General features: G+C 38.0%; 1 protein-coding gene across 1 annotated transcript; it reads left to right on the top strand.

Annotated features, from left to right (window-relative positions):
* On the top strand, nt 1–22,546 carry RTN4IP1 (reticulon 4 interacting protein 1). Its single transcript, XM_034409098.3, has 9 exons — nt 1–826; nt 3,528–3,679; nt 6,084–6,152; nt 8,153–8,277; nt 12,316–12,364; nt 13,905–14,041; nt 15,023–15,206; nt 15,346–15,438; nt 22,420–22,546. Exons 1-9 carry the CDS (start codon nt 538–540, stop codon nt 22,537–22,539), a joined length of 1,218 nt encoding a protein of 405 aa, XP_034264989.1. The 5' UTR covers nt 1–537; the 3' UTR covers nt 22,540–22,546.
* Nucleotides 22,547–22,821: the final 275 nt, after the last annotated feature.

Below are 22,821 nucleotides of genomic sequence, written 5' to 3'. Positions count from 1 at the left end.
TTGGTCCAGACGGAGCCTGTCAATCTGTGCCTGTGCGCGTGCATAGGATTTGGGTGACCGTGGGTATCAAGCGCTGGTCCTGCAGGAGATTTGGGATTAAGACGGGTAGATCTTTGCGCGACTTGAAAAGTCATAGGAAGAACGTTGTGGAAGGTGTCGAGAAGTATTGTAATATTTGCGGCCGTTTTTATGCTGGTGGAAGAGATTAGTTTCAATTGTCTTGAGGACTTGGTTGCATGGGTGTTGAATTCTGGAATTGGAAAGGAAAAAAAAATACTTTTACTTCCTGTGAATTTTAGCATTCTTTTTGCTCATCAATCTGGAGAATCAATGAAAGTTGTTTCTGTCTTTTCTCCTCCACGGTTTTTTCTTGTCTTGTAAGAAAAGAGAAACAGTAAGGGGGGCCATATTTTTCAAAAATTGTAAAGGAACAAAATGATAATGTTAAGATAAGGACTAACACTTTTTTAATTTATTAGAAGCGTTTTTCAAAGCAGACCAAAAGAGGCTTAATATTTCCGTTTGACTTTTGCAATCATGTTGCTAAGGGGACACACACTTAGCAGGAAAGTATGTTCTAAATTGTTGGGCTGTTTTAGCCTAGCTGGATTGAGGAAGAGTTTGAGTCTACAGCCGCTGAGTAGAAAGTTCCATGTTTCCTGTCAAAGATGCTCAACAATGCCTTCTTGGGTGATTGATCGCTATGGGAAAAACGATGTACTCCGACTCACAAGTAATATGATATTTCCTGCAATTCGCCTCCCTAATGAAGTTGTTATTAAAGTTCATGCTGCAAGTTTAAATCCCATAGATGTTAACATGCGAAGTAAGTAGATACTACATGCATTGCATTTTATAGATATAGATGATAGATAGATAGACAGACAGACAGACAGATACTGTGCATTGCATTTTATAAATATAGATGGTAGAGAGAGAGAGTAAGTGTGTGTGTGAGAGAGATATGAACATCAGTGAACTAACTAAAAGAACTCAAAAAGATAAATTTTATGGATCATTTCTGTACTTTTATTTCAGTATTGATGGAGTATGATGTTAATTATCTTTTTAAAAACAAACAAACTCTAAGATAGGCATGTGGAACATTGCAGTAGGCATGTAACTGCTCTAATAACCAGTTTTGTGTGTGTGTTTCTATTTTACTATTAGTATCATATGAATTCGTCTAGTAGAAAAAAAGTTATAGAAAAGCTGATTAATGCAGAATTCTCTGGTCACCTTAAACAAGAACTACCAGATTGGAATTGTAAAAAATTCAAAATGCCTATATTTCTTTGCAGCCTTCTTTCTACTGGCTGCTAATTTTTTGCAGCCAAGATACAATAGTTCTGCCTTAGCGATTTTCAGATTGCGCCTTGAGCTTCTTTAGAGTTAAGTCTCTTAAATCTGTTGAAACCAGTGGACTAATGTTATCTACAGAGTGAATATTGTTGGAAACTTGTTAAATTTCATGGAATGCAAGTGACAGTTAATAGAATAGGCTTAGATTCTTGCACTGTAATCTTAACTGGGTCCACTTAAACATTTTCATTAACTTAATTTTGTTTTAATCCAGTCTAAATGAGCATAGAATTATCTCCATTGACATCTGGTCTTTGACTTTGCCCATTCCTTTTTGTCCTGTTTCATTTTACCACTTACAAGGAAGTGTGACCTCATTTTCTCTTGCAGTCAGATCATCCTATTAAGACATGCTAAGCCTTGTTGGGAAGATTCCCCTTCTGTTTTCACATTGGCTTATGATATTTAAGAGCAAATTTAAAAGTGGAAAATGTGCAGTATGAAGCACCAGCGAACATAACAGTTTTATTGTTATATTAAGCAGATTCTTGTTTACATGTACCCAGTTTAAAACTTCAATATATACTAAACTGAATTCAGACAAATCTGACTTTTATGTTGCTGTGGGCTGCTCTGGCAACCAGGGTGGATTTGATTTAAATCGAGTTGATTTAAATCACAATTTAAATCATGATTTAAATCACTATTAAAAAGGCTTGATATAAATCAACTCGATTTAAATCATAATTTTTAAAGAGCAACTGTCATCTCTGCTACTCCTTTGACCCACTGTTGACTCACCGATAGTCCCAGTGTTGCAGAATATACAGCCTCATGCTACATAACTAAGCTCCATTTCATGCTGAATAAACTAAATTATTTATGTATCTTAAATAGAAAACTATCTTACGATAGATTTTTACCCCAAAAGTTTTTTATTAAAATAAATTTGATAAAAATCAAAAAAATCCGATTTAAATCAAAAAAATCCGATTTAAATCAAAAAAATCTGATTTTTTTGATTTTTAAAAAAAAAAATCATTGATTTTTATCCACCCTGCTGGCAACCCTTTGGGACATGCTGGTGGGACTGCAGTTTTAAAGAAACAAATAAATACACCTTTTCTTGTTTAAAAAAGCCAAACTCGATACTGGATTATATCTATTTATACTGTGGCTGAGACTCTAAGCCAGTGATGGCGAACCTATGGCACGCGTGCTGGAAGTGGCATGCAGAGCCATCTCTGTGGGCATGCCAGCCGTCACCCATTGCTTTTCCGCATTCCGGTGCGAACCTACACGGTGGCCAGCTGGTCTTCGCGTGCGCGGGAGCACCAGAAACCAGAAGAGCAGCTCCCTGGCGTGCATGTGTGTGCTGGGAAGCTGGGCTTCCAGTTTCTGGCATGCATGTGCTAGGTCAGTGATGGCTAACCTTTTTGCCATCGCGTGCCAGGAGCGGGGGGAAGGGGGGTCGCGTGCAGGCATGCTCACACCCATAATTCTATGCGCCCCAGCCCCGCGCATGCATGTGCGACCCCCCTCCACGCTCCTGGCATGCGATGGCCCAGTGGGCCTGGTAGACCCGTTTTTCTCTCTCCTCAGGCTCCAGACCCTTTCTAGGACCTTGGGGAGGGCGAAAACGGCGTTCCCCACCCCCCGGAGGTCCTCCGGAGGCAGGAAACAGCCTATTTCCCTACTTCGGATGGGCCCACAAGGCCCGAAAATCAGTTGGCCAGCGCGCGCATGCGCCCCGGAGCTAAGCTCACATGCCCACCGATATGGCTACGTGTGCCACCTGTGGCACGTATGCCATAGGTTCACCATCATGGTGCTAGGTGGTCTTCGCATATGCATGCATGCCAGAATGCATGCCAGAAACCGGAAACTCAGCTTCCTGGTGCGCACATACGCTCCAGGGAATTGCTCTTCCGGTTTCTGACACTCCCGTATGTGCATGCCGGGGAGCTGCTCTTTCGGTTTCTGGTGCTCCCCCCCGCCCCTCCCATGCACGTGCGCACTTCTGTTTCAGCACTTGGTGCCGAAAAGGTTCACCAACACTGCTCTAAGATGATGCCTGTCTCAGTCTCAGTTTTCAGTCTGTAAAAGGGAAACCCTCAGTTTGTAATGAATAAAGTAAGGGAATAATGCAAGCAAATAGTGAGGAAAAAATGTGTATAAATCTAAATAAAGGCTCAACAAATTGATTCCTGTTTTTCTTTTAATAGATGGCTATGGAGCTCGTGCTCTAAGTGTGAAACGAGATCCACTGCACATTTCAGAAAAAGGCAACGAATTTCCTCTAATTTTGGGTCGAGATGTTTCTGGGGTTGTTATGGAATGTGGACCGAGTGTTTGCTACTTCAAACCTGGAGATGAGGTAATGGAAGATTGCAATAAAATAGCAATAGCACTTAGACTTATATATCGCTTCACAGTGTTTTTACAGCCCTCTCTTAGTGGTTTACAGAGTCAGCAACTCAGCATATTGCCCCCAACAATCTAGCTCCTTTTACTGACCGAGGAAGAATAGAAGGCTGAGTCAATCTTGAGCCAGTGAGATTCATGGAATTATAGATTGTATGACTGGAAAGGATCCTAATCCTTCTTCCTGTTTTATACAGAAATCTTCAAACCACCATGGCAGATTATCTAGCTCCCATTTGAAAACCTCCAGTGAGGGGAATCAACCATTCTAATAGGCAGATTGTTTCACTTCTTCACCCCTCTCATTGTCATGATGTTCCTTTTAATACTCAACCTGAACCTCTTTAATTTCAGCCCATTGTTCCTTGTTTTGCCCATGATTTCGACAAAAATCAGATCTCATCCCACCTGTATGTAATAGCCATAGCCTGCTATACATGTACTCCTTGACTTACCCACCGTTTGTTTAGTGCAGTGTTTCCCAAAGTGTGGTACGTGTACCCCCAGGGGTACGGGAAGAGTTTGGTGGGGGTACGTGTTGCACCGGAGTTTGGTGGGGATCACGTGGGAATATCCACTGCACCGTGCTTAGCTGCGCCCACAGAACAAGGAAAGAAATAGGCGCGTATCGCAGTTTTTACATGGGAACTGGGGCCATCGTACATCGTATCGCAACTCATTATGGCGGGAACTTCTGCGCATCCTTCGCGCAGCTCGGGTTCGGCCATTTTTAAACTGCGGGAACATTAACAGTTGACGTTGAGCCACGAAACTGTTTAAACGCCGGAGAATTGCAGTGTTATCTAAGTGTTTCCCAAAGTGTGGTATGCGTACCCCCAGGGGTACCATATGTTTTTTATGAGGGGTACTCAGCGTTACGAAAATTATAGAAGGGGTACACATATGTCAAAAGTTTGGGAAACATTGGTTTAGTGACTTCAAAGTTTAAAAAAAACACTGAAAAATGTGACGTATGACTGTTTTTCCAAATTCAAACCTTTACTGTCAGTGCACAACATATGTACAATAAGATTGGTTGAGCTCCCTCAGTGCACCCCACAACACAAAACAACTCAAAGTGAAGACAAAAAATCCCTAACCCAATAAATGATATTAACAAGCACCCAGTCCTATTGCACCAGTGTGAACATGTTACACGTTGCACCGGCCCTGCAAGTCCATCGTACTACGTAGTTATGATGTTATTTCCCATTCAGGAGTCTGACAGCCCATGGATAAAAACTGTTCTTCAGCCTATTTTTACAGCTGGCTATGCTTCTATATCTCCTTCCCGATAGTAGGAGGATAAAGAAATGCTGACCAGGGTGTGAGTTGTCGACGATGTGAGTCCACGACTTTTTGCAGCATCCTCAGGGTCATGTGATCAAAATTCAGGCGCTAGGCAACTGGCATGTATTTATGATAGTTGCAGGGTGCTGGGATCATGTGATCACCTTTCACAACCTTCTGACAAGCAAAGTCAACGGGGAAAGCCAGATTCACTTAACAACCATATTGCTAACTTAACAACTGCAGTGATTCACTTAATAACTGTGGCAAGAAAGGTCACAAAATGGGGCAAAATTCACTTAACAACTGTTCTAGTTAGCAACAAAAATTTTGGGCTCAAATTGTGGTCAAAAGTTAAAGACTACCTGTAATATTTTCCTTCCTTCCTACTCTTTAGAAAGCTAAGAATGCTAAATTCTTTTAATTGTTCTTTTTAAGGTTTGGTTTCCAGACCCTTTTTTATCCTGAAAATTTTGTTCTGAACTTGTTAAAACCTGTTAAAAATCCTTGTTAAAGCATGGGGCCCAGAATTGGACATAGCTTTCCATGTATGATTCAGTAAATACAGGGTACAGTGAAACTATTACCTCCTGTACATGACTCTGGATTCTATCATTCTGTTAATGCATTTGAAGTTTGCATTTTACCTTTTTAGCTGCTACATCATGCTACTTCTTTAAATTCAGCTGGCAGTATATCGGCACTTTCAGAATTTTCTCACACAAGAAAATTCCTCAGTTCTGGCTAGTAAAACAAAAACAAAAAAATCCTTCGTATTTTGAATGCAATTACAAATCATTAGTGTAGAAACCAATGACTTCAACAGAGATGTTTCTTTTAAGATTGTAAGTGGGAGTATTTTTCTCTTTTATTGTTATTTTATGGGAATAAAAAACTTGCTTAAAGGTTTTCCAGAATGGAATGAGTTGCACATTCTGCGTGTAATACACTACCATGTAGGAATATGAATTTTAAATATCTGCTTGCTTTAGATACACCACCTTCTGCAGATCAAAAAATTGGGTTATTTTGTAAAAACAAAATATTTCAGATTCTTTATTTTTCAGGTATGGGCAGCAATTCCACCTTGGAAACAAGGTACCTTGTCAGAGTTTGTTCTAGCAAGTGGAAATGAGGTAAGCCAACAAAATTTTATTTTCAAATTAAGTAAACATACGCACAAATGCAAAAAAAAAATTTAAATTGTAATTTTTAAAAACAGCAATAGCACTTGGACTTATATAATGCTTCCGAGTGCTTTACATCCCTCTATATGTGGTTTACAGAGAGTACATTGCCCCCAACAATCTGGGTCCTCATTTTACTGACCTCAGAAGGATGGAAGGCTGAATCAATCTTGACTGCCGGCAGGATCGAACTCCAGGCTGTGGACAGAGTTTGCCTGCAATACTTCATTAAAATCACCGTGCTTAAAGTGTGGCGTTATTTCTATAGTTACCCTTCAAATGGTAGCTAAAAAACCTTTGACATTAAAATATTAAAATAACACAGAATCTCCATTCCGATCTATATAGTATTATAAACATTTCCGTCTTTTCTATTTGGCTTTGGAAAAGAGAGTGGAAAGGAAGAATCTGACTGGCTGCTGCAAAAGCACAGTGTCTTATTTGGCCAAAACAAAGCTCTGCAGAAGACCGAAAGAGAATTTGCATTCTCTTGCCTGCCTTTAGGATAGAATCACATGTGCTTTCTAGCAGAGCAGTTCATTTGGTGTGGAGACAGTAGGTTGGGGAAAGGATCCGTCACTCATTGCCAAGTCTTGTCATAGATGAGCTACAGTACAGTTAGTTCTTGACTTACAACAGTTCATTTAGTGACTGTTCAAAATTACACCGGCACTGAAAAAAGTGACTTACGGTTGTTGTTCACACTTAACAACTATTGCAGCATCCCCATGGTCATGTGCAGTGGTGGGTTGCAACCGGTTCTCCCCAGTTCTTGCGAACCGGTAGTGGAAATTTTGAGTAGTTTGGAGCACTGGTAAATACCACTTCTGCCTGGCCCCACCCCCAATCTATTCGCTGCCTCCTGAGTCCCAGCTGATCGGCTAGATGGAAAAAACCTGTTTAAACTCTTGCTGCGGCGCTTCAAAGGGCCACCCTACAGCTGATCAGCGGTAAAAGGCAGTGTGGTGGTAGACCATTGCACTCCAAAAGCAAATAGGTAGATCGATGCGCTCCAAAAGCAAATAGGTAGACCGGAATGCTCCAAAAGCAAATAGGTAGACCGGAACGCTCCAAAAACAAATGGGTAGACCGGTGCGCTCCAAAAACAAATAGGTAGACCGGAATGCTCCAAAAGCAAATAGGTAGACCGGAACGCTCCAAAAACAAATAGGTAGACCGGAACGCTCCAAAAACAAATGGGTAGACTGGAATGCTCCAAAAGCAAATAGGTAGACCGGAACGCTCCAAAAACAAATAGGTAGACCGGAACGCTCCAAAAACAAATGGGTAGACTGGTATGGCTCTGCAAGCAGTTAAAAGCCTGGTAGACCAGTACTTCTGCTAAATCCTAAAGAATTGTCACATGACCATCAAACCACGCCCACAAAATAAGCCACGCCCACAGAACTGGTAGTGAAATTTTTTAGAACCCACCCCTGGTCACGTGATCAAAATTCAGATGCTTGGCAACTGGCATGCATTTATGATGGTTGCAGTGTCCCTGGGTCATATGATCACCTTTTGTGACCTAAGCAAAGTCAACGGGAAAGCTGGAGTCACTTAACAACTGTGTTATTAACTTAAAATTGCAGTAATTCACTTAACAATTGTGTCAAGAAAGGTTGAAAAGTGGGGCAAAATTCACTTAACAAATGTCTCATTTAGTAACAGGTACTTCGAGCTCCATTGAGGTCGTAAGTCAAGGACTACCTGTGCTATCTAAAGGGTGGCTGTTCGTTTTGTAGAATTTATTATCTCGAGGTGTCTTTCCAAATACAACATTTTCCAACTGCTTCAAACTGAACACATAAGAGATAAATGTATGACTTTGACAAGTGTATGTACATTTGCTTTTTTTTTTTTTTTTAGTACATGTAGACTGCATTGAAGGAAAATGTTCTATTTGAGAGAACCCAGGATAATGTCTCCATGCGCTTATTTTTATTCAGGTATCAAGGAAACCAAAGTGTCTCACTCACACTGAAGCTGCGTCCTTGCCTTATGTTGGTCTAACAACATGGTTTGCTGTGTCCAACGCTGGGGGACTCGATGCAGATAATTGTCCTGACAAAAGGTAAACAGCCAGATGATCTACAAGAAGTTAGTCATGGGCTTTCTTGTCCAAAGTAAGTCCCTAACTTTCCTTTTGGATATCTGTGAGTATGAGTATTTCCTTCCTGATTCAATTTTAGCATCTCTTAAAGAGTATTAGCTTCCATGGCTTTCAGCTTTTGTAAAATAATACTTTCTTTGAACATAGTTAACTTTTTTTTTAGAAAGTTTTATTAAATTTTTCTTTTACATACATATTTTATGAACAGAGTATTGACCGAGTCACATCTTTTACAACTTATAACATAATTATATATTGATTTTATAACCTATTCCAATCTTCTTTTTTGTTTTTTCCAAATACAATTTACATATTTCATTTTCTGCCATGATATTCTTTTTCTCTATTTTTTAATCTTATCTTAATATCTTCTTGTACATAATATATGAACAGTATCACCATCCACCTTTAAATCCTGATTTCTTAGCATTACTTCAATTATTTATTTTATTTCTCCATTTATAAAGTATATTTCTTATAATCCCCATCACATTTTTTGATTATAAACAATAAACTTCATCTTATTCAATTTTTACATTGAAATCCTTTAACTTAATTAATCTTCCACATCATATCTTATGTCTTCTTAATACATAATAAGCAATATCACTATCTGCCCTTAATTTTAAATTTGTTTCATCATTTACAACATATTCTTTTAAAATCTCCATCACACTTTTTTGTTCTACATTTCCATTTTGTATCTTAATTTCAATTATTTTCATAAGTAAACCTAATTACCACTTCATATTTCATCTGCTATTCCATTTTACAATACACTGTATATTTGTTTTTTTAATATTTTTTTTTATTATTAACATATAAAAAAAAATTAACATACATAACATACATAACATACATGAATCATAATATATAATATATAACAATATACAGAATACAAACAATCAACAAGTGCTCCCCTACCCCTCGGGCTCATTCCTGCTTCCAGAATCTTAAAGCTTCTTCTGGTGGTGGTATCCCTCTTCCTCCAGAAAACACATATATTAGGAACTGTTTCCAGATTCCATTGAAATCGTTTACCTTCATTATGCCCGTCCTTACTTTAATATTGCAAGTCAATTTATCATTTATGGCAATATCCCATACCTCCTTATACCATTCTTCCAAATTATAAACACCTTGTATCTTCCAGTTCCTAGAAATCATTAGCCTTGCTGCGGTCAACAAATTTATTATCAATTCTTTAGTCTCTTTTTTACATTTTATATCTTCCAATAGTGAGAGTAATGCTACCTTTGGTGTCTCTTCTACCTTTATTCCTACAATTTCTTCTATCTCCTTAAACACCATCTTCCACAATTTTTGCACAAATTTACAATCCTACCACATATGTAAATACGTTCCTTTTTCCCCACAACCTCTCCAACAGTTATCTGAATAGTGCTGATTCATATTGCTTAATCTAACTGGAGTTAAGTACCACCTCCATACCATTTTGTAGTAATTCTCTTTTATTCTTACTGACATATTTCTCAACACTCTTTGTTGCCAAATTTTGTCCCAACTCTGTTGCCCTATTTGTATCTTCAAATCAGTTTCCCATACCATCTTTCCTAAATTTCCCCTCTCCTCTTCCTCCAACAATATTTTATAGATTCCGCTCATCAAGCCTTTTATCCCTTTATTTTCTCCCTTTACAGTTTGATTTTTTTCAATTAATTCCTCAAACCTCGTTAACTCTCTACACTCTCCATTATCTCTTATCCAATTTTTAGTCCATTGTTCCACTTGGCTATAATTTAACCAAGACAACTGTTTTCCTCCTAGAACCTCTTCCAATTCCCCACGTGTCCTCATTCCTCCTAACCATTCCCTTAATTTCATTTTATTTTTCTCTTTTAAAATTTCATTCACTTTATTCTTCAAATTCCCTGGGAACTACACTGTATATTTGTATTGTACACTGTCTATTTACTTTTTGCATTCACATTTATTAATATAAATACAATTCCCTTAGATCTACTAATATATACCTTATTTCCCTTCCTCCTTTCCACTATTCGTCTCCTTTTAACCATTTTCTCTTGGTCTCTCCAGAGTTCCATTTTTAAATAATTTTCTCCCTAGGTCCCATTTTCTTATTTTCTTCTTCTTTTTTTATTTTTATTATGTCTTTTCTCCTGAATCCTTTCTCTGGCTTTTGAGTCCATCACTTGCTTAATTTGCCCCCACCCCCCACCCCCCACCCCCCGCTGTTACGTAATATTTTCCTATTTCCTTCTCTTCCCTTAGATTGCTTTTTTTTGGGGGGGAAATATTCCCCCTTATCTATTCTTTTTTTGCCACTGTAAATTGCAGTGTAATCATCTAACTTTTTGCCTTCAATTCTTTCTTCAACATTGTTTTCTTGTATCTCATTTCTGTTCTCTTTTTCCTGTTTTATGTGCTCTAACAAAATTTCTGACTTTTTATTGCCCTTTATTGATTCACGTACATTTTTAAGCATCTCAGTTAACTCCTCACACATCCAAGACTCCATATTGTCAATTTAAAAAATTATTGGTATTTCAACGTATGTTAATTAAGATTTAGGTCCATATAGTCTCTTTTTTTCTTTCCAGCTAATATCCAGTACAAATGTTTGTCCAACTCACTCCAATTTGATGCTTCATTATTGTCCACCTCCTTTAGAAGTCGAGACCAAGCAGCTTAAGACAAAACAAATACTCCTTAAATTTTTTCTCAGCTCTTATCATACTCAAGGTCACAGTAATTATTTCCTTAAATTATAAGGCCAATTGTTGTAGTGCTTTCTTTCCACCAGCAGATGTCTCTCTCCAATCCACAATTTTCAAAACAATGAAGTATCCAGTTTACATAAGTATTTTAAATCCACATAGAAAATACTTTCTCTGAAATTGCTTTTCCTTTTATTGTTTTTAATTTCTCCAAATTCAGTTTTAAATCCAATTGTAAAATTTCCTTTCTTGGGCTTTAATATTTTGTCCTTCTCTTTGTTCTTTCTTCAAACTTCGAAAACTGTCAAAATTATTTCAAATCTTCATTAAAAAATACTTTCCCTTGGGTTTCCTTTTATTAGTTTTAATTTCTCCAAATCCAATTTTAGATCCAAATATAAAGTTTTCTTTTCTAGGCTTTAGTACTTTGACTTCCTCTTTGTTCTTCTCCCTCCATTAAAATTGCCAAGTGCCAATTAGCCACTCGTTTCCTCGCCGGGACCTTTTAAATTTTTTTTTCTTTTTTAAATTCCTTTTTTACCTGTGAGTTGACCAATTACTTATCCGGAATCAGTACTCCGTCCAAACACTTCTCCTGCACAAAATCTTATTCTGGTTGCCCCAGCTTGAAAGCGGTCATTTTAAATGGCGGCCGCTCCCGCCGCCGGATTGAAGAGCTGCCTCTGACCTTCCGAGGAACTTGCCCGTTCCTCTTGGTCATCTGAGGCGCCTCTCCTTCTTCACCATCCCTACAAGACGGTTCCGGTCCGAAGACCTCCCCAACAGCGGTTTGTCTGGCTGGATTTTCGCCGGGCTCATTGGAGCCCGCTAATTTCCAGCCAGTCTCGCTGCGACACTTCCGGTTTCTCTGAACATAGCTAACTTAAATATCTATATCAGACACAGGAATATGTCACAGATAAGTTCAAAAAGTCATTCTTCATCTGTATAATTTTCTCAACATTGCTCAATTTTATCCTTCATGCCAATATTAACCAAGTGTAACCAATTTTCATATTTTATTCTCATAATATTTTGACTGTTGATATGTTACTGTATTATACAATGCATTTAAATATTACTGTCCTGTGCTTGAAACTTGCAATATTTTAAATGTAAGGTTACCTGAAATATTGGTTCCTCTTCATTTATAGTTTCTTAACGCTGCACTATATAAATTGAATTCCTTAAATATAGCTTGTACAATAGGCATTTTATCAGTTTACTCCTTTTGATCACTAGATATAAAACTACACAGCAGTTAATATTTTCATTGTTTGTACTTGTTTTTGCTTCATAGGATATTGATCATAGGTGCATCAGGTGGAGTGGGTACCTTTGCTATACAGGTGAGTATATTAAATCTGATCATCCTGGCAGAAGTTTTGCTTGTTTCTTCAAAGAATCCTAGAATAGATCCTTTTGCAATTGTATAAATATAATTCATTATTTTATTTTCATATTTATAATAGTGGCTACAATGAAGAATACAGTCACTTGGAGCAAGGGTCTCCAACGTAGGCAACTTTAAGACTTGTAGAGTTGCCAAGGTTGGAGACCCCTGACTTAGAGTATTTATGCTCTGTAATCAAATATTAACAATTGCATTATAGCTTATAAAGATTCAAAGAAAAACTTTGACAGTGCATTACATGAACTTGGAGATGTGTTAATTCAGGTTAAGTGTTCCAGGAATCCCTGCTATTGAATCATTGTGGGAAAATGCTGAAGAACGAGACAATTATTAGTGTAAAATGTAATATAATTAAAAGCAATGCACAATAAGACTCTCTCAGAGTTAAGATTTTTAGCATCATTTGTAGATAGTCCTCAACTTAGGACCATTGTCTAGTGACTATTTGAAGTTATGACAGACCTCTCAGGGCTACTTATGACCAGGATTCAAAGTTCTGAGGGCTGCCCCCCCCCTCCACAAATCACATTTTGGGTACTCAGCAATTGCCCTGCATTTATGGCCATTTGCAGTGCTCTGTGGCTATATGACCACAATTTATGATCTTTTTTGCTGGAAACCGGCATTTATTTTTAGCTTTTGACCAAAAAAAAAAAAAAAAGACTCATTGCAGAAGTGGATTAGTTTAACAACTAGCGTTCCCTTAATGACTTCAGTTGTTTGCTTTATGACAGCTGCAAAAGTGGCCATTTTATGACCAGGGGTGGTATTCACTTACCTTTGCTACTGGTTCGCAAATGTGAGCGCGCACAGAGCCTTGTGTGCGTGCGCAGAGCATCAAAAACGGGACGTGATGATGTCCAGGTGGGTGGGCGGAGCCTCCCGCAGCTGCCACTACCGGTTCGCCCAAAACGGATAGAACCAGCTGAATATCACCACTGCTTATGACCCACTTAATGATCGGCCTGACTTACTACTGTAATTTTGGGTTAAACTAATCCACTGCAACGAGCCTTTTTTTATCAGAAACTAAAAATACATGCCGGTTTCCATCCATCCATCCATCCATCAATCAATCAATCAATAATAAATAATCTATCTATCTATCTCATAAATTGTGGTCATCTATTGGAGCAGAAAAAACAGAGTTCAAGACATAGCAGTGCTATTGCATTGTAAGGCTCATATGTTTGGGCCACCCAGTATCAAAAATGAGATTGCAATCGGGGGGAAAAAATCCAGAATGGGCTAAGTCTTCCCTATTCTGCCATTCTGATGTGTGGTAGGTGAAATGTTAAGGATGAAAAACTGGAAAATGCGACGCTGCCAAATATCCCTACAGCATTTCCAAAACAAAACAGCCCTTGATGTAAACTTGTCTTAGAATCAGGGAAGTTGTGTAGCATTCATAGCAAGTGAGTGGAATAATTGTTGTGCATGAGGTTGTAGATTTCCTTTTTTGCCTTCTCTCTTAGTTAATAAAAGCTTGGAGTGGTCACGTCACTGCAGTTTGTTCCCAGGATGCCAGTGAATTGGTAAAACGTCTTGGAGCAGATGATGTAATTGATTATAAATCGGGAAATGTGGAAGAGCAGCTCAAAAAATTACCCAAGTATGTACTTGAATTGTGTGTTTGGCAAAAAGTTTCCAACTGGCAAGTTGGTTGTTTACTTTCTGAAAGTCTGTAGAGATTCTCAGTCATCCAGGTCATGGTTGTCCCAAAGGTGCTTTTTCAGGAGGCAACTGGACTTTCCTGTTCTTTCTTTGAAGATGTTTATTTTCTGGTACTTTGCAAATCAATATGGCTATTTTCCACAAACTAGAAATTTATTTTCAGACAGCCCCTATCTCTAAGACAGGAGTGGGCAACCATGACAACTTTTTATTCTTTCTTTGAAGACATTTCACTTCTCTCCAAGAAGCTTCTTCAGTTCTGGCAGGACAGTGGGGAGTGGAAGGATTTATATTCCTTGCAGACAGCTGGTCATTTCCATCCTTTTAGAGGGTTGGAGGTTTATCTATGTCCTCAGGATCATCTCAGTAGTGCTCCTGGTTTCTGTAGTCTGCAATTTTCCCCCCAATGGAAATCTATTCCTATTCCCATACCATTCAAAGGGTGTTCATCCCAAATTGTAAAGCTAAAAGTCTGTAGAGGTTCTCAGTCATCCAAGGTATGATTGTCCCAAAGGTGCTTTTTCTGGAGGCAACTGGAATTTCTTGTTTTTTCTTTGAAGATGTTTACTTTCTGGTACCTTGCAAATCAACATGACTATTTTCCACAAATTAGAAAGTTATTTTCAGACAGCCCCTATCTCTAAGACAGGAGTGGTAACCATGACAACTTTACGACCTGTGGATTTCAACTCCCAGAATTCCTAAGCCAGGCTCAAGAATTCTGAGGGCGGAAGTCCACAGTTCATAAAGTCACCCCTGCTCAAAAACAATTACTTCCTGACCTCTTTTAAGTATCTTATAGGAATTACATTTATTTCTAGGATGATTTGTGCTATTGTTTCCTATTGGGGGGAAGTAAATGACATGTTCAGTCACTCACTTTTTGAAAATTAATTGGTGCATGCGTTTTTCTTTTTAGGTTTGATTTCATCCTAGATAATGTTGGTGGATCTACTGAAAACTGGGCTCCTAATCTTCTCAAAAAGTGGTCAGGGGCCAGTTATGTGTCTTTGGTGACACCCTTTTTAGTGAACATGGACAGACTCGGTGTAGCTGATGGCATGCTACGGACTGGCATCACTATTGGTGCAAAAGTTTTGAAGGTCAGTTAGGAAAAAAGAAGTATTTTTGCTTCCCCCCCCCCCTTTGCTTATGTAAGCGACAAGCTCATGAAAATGTTTGTGGAAGGTTATGCAGTTTTGCTTACTTTTTGGTTCTTAATTTTCTTTCTTTCCTTCACAGCATCTTTATAATGGGATCCATTACCGATGGTCATTTTTTGCATCAAATGGTCGTTATCTGGATGAGATTGCAACTCTTGTTAATGCAGGAAAGGTATGTCTAACCTGGCTATTTCACTTTTTGCTATTTGATGAACCCATGATGTTTTGGTTCAAGCCTTTCTGCTAAGTTTAGCAGGAAAGCAACTCTCCAGCAGGTGCACTTTCTGCTGAATCTTCTTAGTGGTGGGAGGATTGTTTTATTTTCCATATTGTATTACGTTACCAGAAAAGATATAATTGGCAGAGTGTGGTCCTCTAGCTTTTTAGTTCCCTTGAGGTTAACCCCTTCATCTTGAGGTCAGGAAGAGTTCAAGAGCATTAAAGCACGCAAACTGGATAAAATAAAATACATTGGGAAAGCCTTCACTTATGTAGGCTTTGGTTTTTAATTTTATCCCAGGTTAGGAATTATTTTTTTTGCATGGTGGAGGGAGCAGTTGAATTTCTCTTTTCCCCTTGAACTATTCCTTTATTATTGAATACTTCAGAAAAACAATAGGCAAAGCATATTCAAAGAAAGGTATTGAATTAAATGAAACTAATGAATGTCATGGCAAAAGTAATCCTATTTATTGGAAGAAAACCAATCATTCTTGGTTTTTGGGCCTGGCAGTAGATCAGGTGAAGAAACCAACACATAAAAGTCAGGAAGCTTTTATTGTAACATCTATTCTCTCTCTCCCTCTCCCTCTTCCCTCTCCCTCTCTCTCTTCCCTCTCCCTCTCTCTCTTCCCTCTCCCTCTCCCTCTTCCTTCCTCTCTCTCTCTCTCCCCCCTCCCTCCCTCCCTCTTCCTCTCCCGCCCTCTTCCTCTTCCTCTCTCTTCCTCTCTTCTATCTATCGTCTCTCTCTCTTTCTCCCTCCTCCCCCTCTCTCTCTATATATATAATTTATCATCTATCATCTATGTATTATCTATATACATCTGCCTATCTGCGTATCTAAAGTAGCTCTGAGATTCGTTCTCAAGTTATTTTCTTGACTTGGATTCAAGCCCAAATCCTGACTGTTGCCTTGGTAGAAGCTTTTTCTTTTGTAGTGATAAAAGATACCCCTCCTCCATAACATGTGAGCTGCATTATTTGCCAATCCTATAAGATGCCCCCCCCCTCCATACATGTGAACTTAAAGTGTTCTGTTAAGAAAACATTTACAACAAGCTTCATTGACTTAGTGGTGATGGGAGAGGGGGGAACCAGACGGGAACAATTGACTCAATAAACCCATACCTTAAAGATACTATACTTCGCATACTGACCTAGCAAGAGTTGATAACGATAAAGTCACCCAGATGGGTTTATCTAACACATTCCAATGCCATGCTGTAATTTACATTGTGTCTGCCTTTTCCTTTGTGTGTGTGTGTGTCTTTGAAACTAGTGAGGGGCAAAGGTTGAAATTCTGCTTTTCTTCGGCAAGCTACCAATGCTTTGCTGGAAGCTATAAATTGCGGTTGTTTGCATGCTTAAATTCATATTGTATGTTCAAAGTGATTTGATTGCTTTAGGTTTTGGTCACAACGCTCTTGTCTTTCAAGGCTATTCTCTATGCCCTTTATGTCCCCCCCCCCCCGCTAACTCTTTAGTTTTGATAATTCCTGTTAATCAGCTTGTGTGATAAGAATAGAATTATAGTGTTCACACTATATTTCACAATACTTGGCATATATTATCCAGCTGAGGGCCTTAGAATGATCTTGTAAAATTAGTGCCTACTCTTATTTCCCAAATGCAAATTAGGCTGAATGTTTAGTAAAGATGTCATAGTGTGATCATTGTACAGGTAAAATTTTCAATAAGCGATTCATTTGCTATTGCTGTGGATTGTATAATGCATCTTCAAGATTGTTTCCTGTCATGTATAAACTTGCAGATCTAACAACTTTTCCTGTAACAAAGTGAAAAAAGAACCCAGTGGATTCTTATTATTTATAGAATAACATACTTCACTGGACCTAAGTAGGTCTTTTCAAGCAAAACCAGAAAACTGTCCATGGCTGGGAGTGAAGCAGGAAATATTATAGATAGAATTTGGCCAAATGGGCGTGCCACAGTTCTTTTGTGGTTGCGAAGATCTTGTCATTGCCTTTGTATATGAACAAGAGAAAAGGTGTGGCTTTAAGTCATCCATTTGCGCAAAACCAGAGCAGGTGAATGCTCTTACTATTAAAAATGTGGTTGGCATGTTTGTGGATGGCTAGTTTTCTTTTGTCATAAGAATAACAAAGAATAAAAGTGTTTGCTTAATCTTTTGTTTACTGCCTTCACAAAGGACAGCTTTTAATGTCGTACAATTTTATGCTTCCTTATCTGCAGAATTATCTTTATTTGTTTATATATATATATACTTAGTTATATATATTTATATAATATTTATTTAGTGTATGGCATATCATACAAGGTCTAGCAATATATATTAACATTTCACCTAGATTAGCAAAACACAATAAAATATAAATGTTAAAAAAGATCTATGCTCAAATACCAATGTCTAGGCCATCTAACCATGGCAAAGTAAATAGTTTCAGATTTGCTCATTGAGAATGTAATTGCGATGTGCTTTTTAACATTTTTGCCATAAGCTAAATAAATAAATTTTGATTGTTCATTCAATCAATTTCTACAGCCACCCAGCTCAACCAAATGTAAGTCTGGGTGACTTACAATTCTAAAAATATAAACAATTGAAACAGGTGAATAATAATAAAACAGTAAAAACATCCCCAAAAATGAATACAAGGAGCAGCTGACATAATTAATCAACTAATATAGTATAGTATAATAAAACCATACTATAAAATGATGGTCAACTTTTAAAATTTAGTTATACAATATGTATTCTTATTTTAAGGGACACGGTGGCTCAGTGGCTAAGACTCAGTGGCTAAGACCCTTTGATAGACCCTTGTCTATCAAAAGGTCAGCAGTTAAGTGCCGTGTAACGGGCTGAGCTCCCGTTACTTGTCCCAGCTTCTGCCAATCTAGCAGTTCGAAAGCACGTAAAAAATGCAAGTAGAAAAATAGGGACCACCTTTGGTGGGAAGGTAACAGCGTTCCATGCACCTTTGGCTTTTAGTCATGCCGGCCACATGACCACAGAGATGTCTTCGGATAGCGCTGGCTCTTCGGCTTTGAAACAGAGATGAGCACTGCCCCCTAGAGTTGGGAACGACTGGCACATATGTGTGAGGGGTACCTTTACCTTTACCTTTTTATTCTTATTTCTATTTTGGTATGTTGATGAAATTGAACTCAAGGAACTGCAAATTAAATCGGGAAGCCTGACAATTTTCCTTCAGGCTGCAGCACACATGCATACCGATTATTCTTGGGAATTGTTTGGAGGAAACATGTAACAAGGCTTTTTTGTGGTAGCACCTGATTGCAGAATTTTCCCACCAATGTGGTGAGATCCCTGAATGTTTAAAAGGCAGCAAAAGGAAGTTGAATAGTTAGGGCTGAAAAGGAGAATATATCTCAGCATAAATACGTGATATGAAAAATGTGACAAATAAATGGATAGACTATTGGTAAACTATAAAAACATAAAGGTTTTGAAATGGATTAATGTTTGTGCCTAAGTATCTGGTGCATCACGAGAAAGTGTAGTTTAATTTTATGTGGCCATCTTTGCTGTGTTCTATGTGCTTTCTCTGTTATTTGTTCAAAAGACCAGCTATTGCTCTGAGGGACAATCTTAAAAGTCTGCCCTTCAGGTTTTTCATTAGGGAAGCTGTGTGTGACACTGGCTCCATCAAGAGGGAGAAGGGAGTAAGAAAGCCAAAGAACCAGGATGAAACCTGAGTTCCCTCTAGAATGGGGTTATTTATGCACTGTTATTTTTAAGAATAGTTTTATGATTCCTTCTATGACAAAACTCAACCAAATATTGATTTGCAGGGCGACCAAGGATACCAACATGAGGTAAAAGGAGGCGGCTTTCGAAGTCAGTAAGTTAGTAAATTGTCTGGGCAACTGACTTTCTCATGTGCCATTAAGACCACATAAATAGATTTTCTTCATAGCAATCTGTACCTAAGCTAGTCTTTCAGGTATTCTAATGGTATAAGCCCAAGGCCATGAATGTATAACTGAGTTCATTCATCTTGCTGCTGGTTGCCCTCTTCTTTTCACCTTTTGCCAGCATTAGACCCTTCTCCAAAAAGCTAGGTCTTTGCATAATGTGCTTGAAGTAGGAAAATTTGATGCCTTCCCTTTAGGAAGTTTCCATGACTTATTCTGATATCCAGTTTGTTTTCTATTTCATCTTTGTATCGTGATTTTGCGATTCATTCATTCTTAAAGACTTCTTTACGTCCAATCCACAGTTTCTCAGATTCCCTACCAATGAGATTCAGCACTTCTAAATAATTCCTGATGGTCTCCCTGAAAATGGTGTGGTAATGCTCAAAGTTGTATTGTGGAAACTGTGGTCTTTTCTACCATCAGCACCTCATCAGATCTTTGGTGCAATAATAGGGCCAATTTGATTCTTATGCACTCCATCTGGTGATGTCCACATAGACAGGCATCATTTTGGCTGTTTGCAAACAGTCTTAGCTGTGAAGAAATCATTGACTTTTGTGTTGCCATAAAAGCTGTTTGCTTGAGTTTGTCAGTGTTCTCTCCAACATCATAAATAAGAGTTATCAAGAGTTTCACATGTCGTTCTATGGCAAGACAAGGCAAGGGAAAGAAAAATCCAAGATGGCCCCTGTCCAAGGATAAGCAAAGGCAATCCTTCAATAATTGGGAAAGATGGCACCTGGAGGTGACAGGAAGGAGATCCTAGAGTCTGGAGAACAGTGCTGGAACTGGTGGGAAGATATGCTCTAAATCTCCAAAGGAAGCTCTACAAAACTTCATAACAGCATTTTCTCTGATAGAAATCCTGCTAACTTCCTGCTTTCCTTGAACCCCACAGTATCAGTGGAAGATATACTATCTTGACTGCGGAAAGACATTTTCCTTTGGTTTATCCATGTGTCAGTAGAACCCGGAGTATAAAAGTACAGTTGTATCCTGCCACAAATACATTACAGGATACATTACTCTTGTTCAGTAGTCCAACCAAACAGGGTTTCTGCTTCAAGAGTCTATTTTGATTGCCTTCCTGTTCTTTTAAAATCTTGATTTACTTTCTCCATATTTGTGGGTAAACAAAACTGAAGGTTTTCTTGGTAACTCCTGGTAATCTTATTACATAAGGACATGGATATTTTGCCTAGAGCATGACCAACACAAGAATTTAGTTTGCTATTAATATATAGAATGACTACACTAATGAACGATGAACCAATAATGGACAAATGTGTAGTCAGAATTCTGTAATAGTTGTTTGTACATGTATGCAACCCTTTTCTGCTACCGAGGCCTTGGTCCTTCCTGAATTTGGTCATTTGTTTGCAGACATTTCATTACGCGATTAGGTAACGTAATCATGCTAGTGAATCTAGTATTTGCTCTCTAACCATATATAATAGTTTTCCTGGGCCAGTGTTGGTGGCAGTGTGGTTTTCTCCTTGGTAGTTTCTTGATTAGGCTATTTTCTGCTTGCTTGCTTGTTTGTCTGCTTATATGTCTCCCGAGTAGTGCCTTGATTAGGCTATTGTTTTCTGTTTAATTATTTGTCTAGTGTTAATCTCTGCTTATCTGGGTGTTGGCTGTTGAAGAGGATGTGTTCTGACCTTTTTGTTTCCTTCTTAGGTTTTTTTTTGTCTCTTTTGAATGGTGTGTAAATGTAACACAAAGATAGTGTTTTCATTGTCTTGCTAATCTCCTTTTACTGTCACATCACCACCTGCTGACTTGCATGGTTGTGTGTACCGAAAGAAATATTTGTCTTAGTCAGGCTGTTTGGAGTAAACAGTGAATGACATATTATACTAGGTTACACGATCAGCCCTTTTCAGGTTTATTGAAACAATGAGTCTGGATCAACCAGCCAGATAAAGGGCTTAATGTACCAAAGTGCTGTGCTCATCAGTCCCAGCCGTCATGACACTTCCTGTCAATGTTGAAGGCTAGCAACCCAATTAGATAGTGGTCTGCAATAATATAGCACAGGGGAGTAGTTTGCTATAGCCTTGAACAAAAATCTGTTTAAGCTGAAAGCAACTTGCTTCTTTGAAAAAAATGTTGTTGTGGGAATCGAGTAATAAAATTGTGCCCTCTAGAGAGCAATCCTGAGAATTACATATTTTTAAAAATCACATTATATGTAATAAATACTACACATTAGTAGTATGATAGTGTAGCTTCTAAAAGAAAACCATGCAGGGTGAAATCCTGAATTATTTTATAGAATTCACAAACTTAAACATTTAAGAATTTCACGTTTTTTTATTTGTAAAAATAAGCTAGGCACTTAGAAATTCATAGCTTTGGTGGCTTCTTCAATCTTTTAGCTGTTCTTTATTTAACTCTTCTTGTGTACTAATTTTTGGGTATTTTAATGACTAGCTCTGTTGTAAACAAGGAATGAGAAAGTAATTCATTATTCTGAATGAAATCACTCTTGAAATAGCTCTCCTCTAGTAAGTAGACATTGAACTATGAGGTGATTTTTATGAAGAACCTTATCCTGACAAAAGATGGCATCTTGTATTTGCCCCCTCTGTCATCAATTTTGATTTGCTTTATCTAAGGTAAAAAAGTCATACCTGCAAAAATATAACAAGAATTAATTCTAATGTGTGTGTTTGTATGTATGTATGTGTATAGTATAGTATAGTATAGTATAGTATAGTATAGTATAGTATAGTATAGTATAGTATAGTATAGTATAGTATAGTATAGTAATTAGTAAATATAGTACAGCCCTGATCTATAGTATTGCTTTCGTAATTAATTTCATGTGCAACAATAGATAAGCAATCAATCATCTGAGACTTTGTTTCATTGCTATAGAATTCTGTTGAAAGGTTTTTTTAAAGCTTCAGTGACACTTCTGTAAGACAGGCAGGTGTTACAGATCAATTACAGACATACTGAAATTGGCAGCAGTTTTAAATAACAGTATTTTTCTTCCATGTAGATACATCCAGTTATTGACGAAGTCTTTGAATTTTCTGATGTTCCCATGGCCTTTCAGAAGATGGAAAGAGGGCATGCACGTGGCAAAACAGTGATCAATGTAATTAATAAAAAGTATTGAAATCTTGGTTTCTGTTTCTTTGTAAGAATTATTACTTTTAGACAGAGGGGAAGTCTAAAATTTGTTACTACCGGTTTTGTGGGCGTGGCTTGGTGGGGGGGGTAATGTGACTGGGTGGGCGTGGCCAATTTTTTTTTTTTTACTTTTAAAACCATTTTTTCTATAACCTTCTCCGAAGAGGTTGTAAAAAAATGCTTTCAAAAGGCTCTGACAATCCCAGCTGAGTTGCCTGATCGGCAGAGGCTTTGTTTCTTTTAAATGCCTCTGATGATACGGCAACTC

The sequence above is a fragment of the Pantherophis guttatus genome, chromosome 1 (genome assembly GCF_059756535.1).
Source record: "Pantherophis guttatus breed Tessera chromosome 1, ASM5975653v1, whole genome shotgun sequence".
NCBI classification, from domain to species: Eukaryota; Metazoa; Chordata; class Lepidosauria; order Squamata; family Colubridae; genus Pantherophis; species Pantherophis guttatus.
Note: the sequence above shows the minus strand (reverse complement) of the source record. Positions and strands in the feature narration are given on the sequence as shown.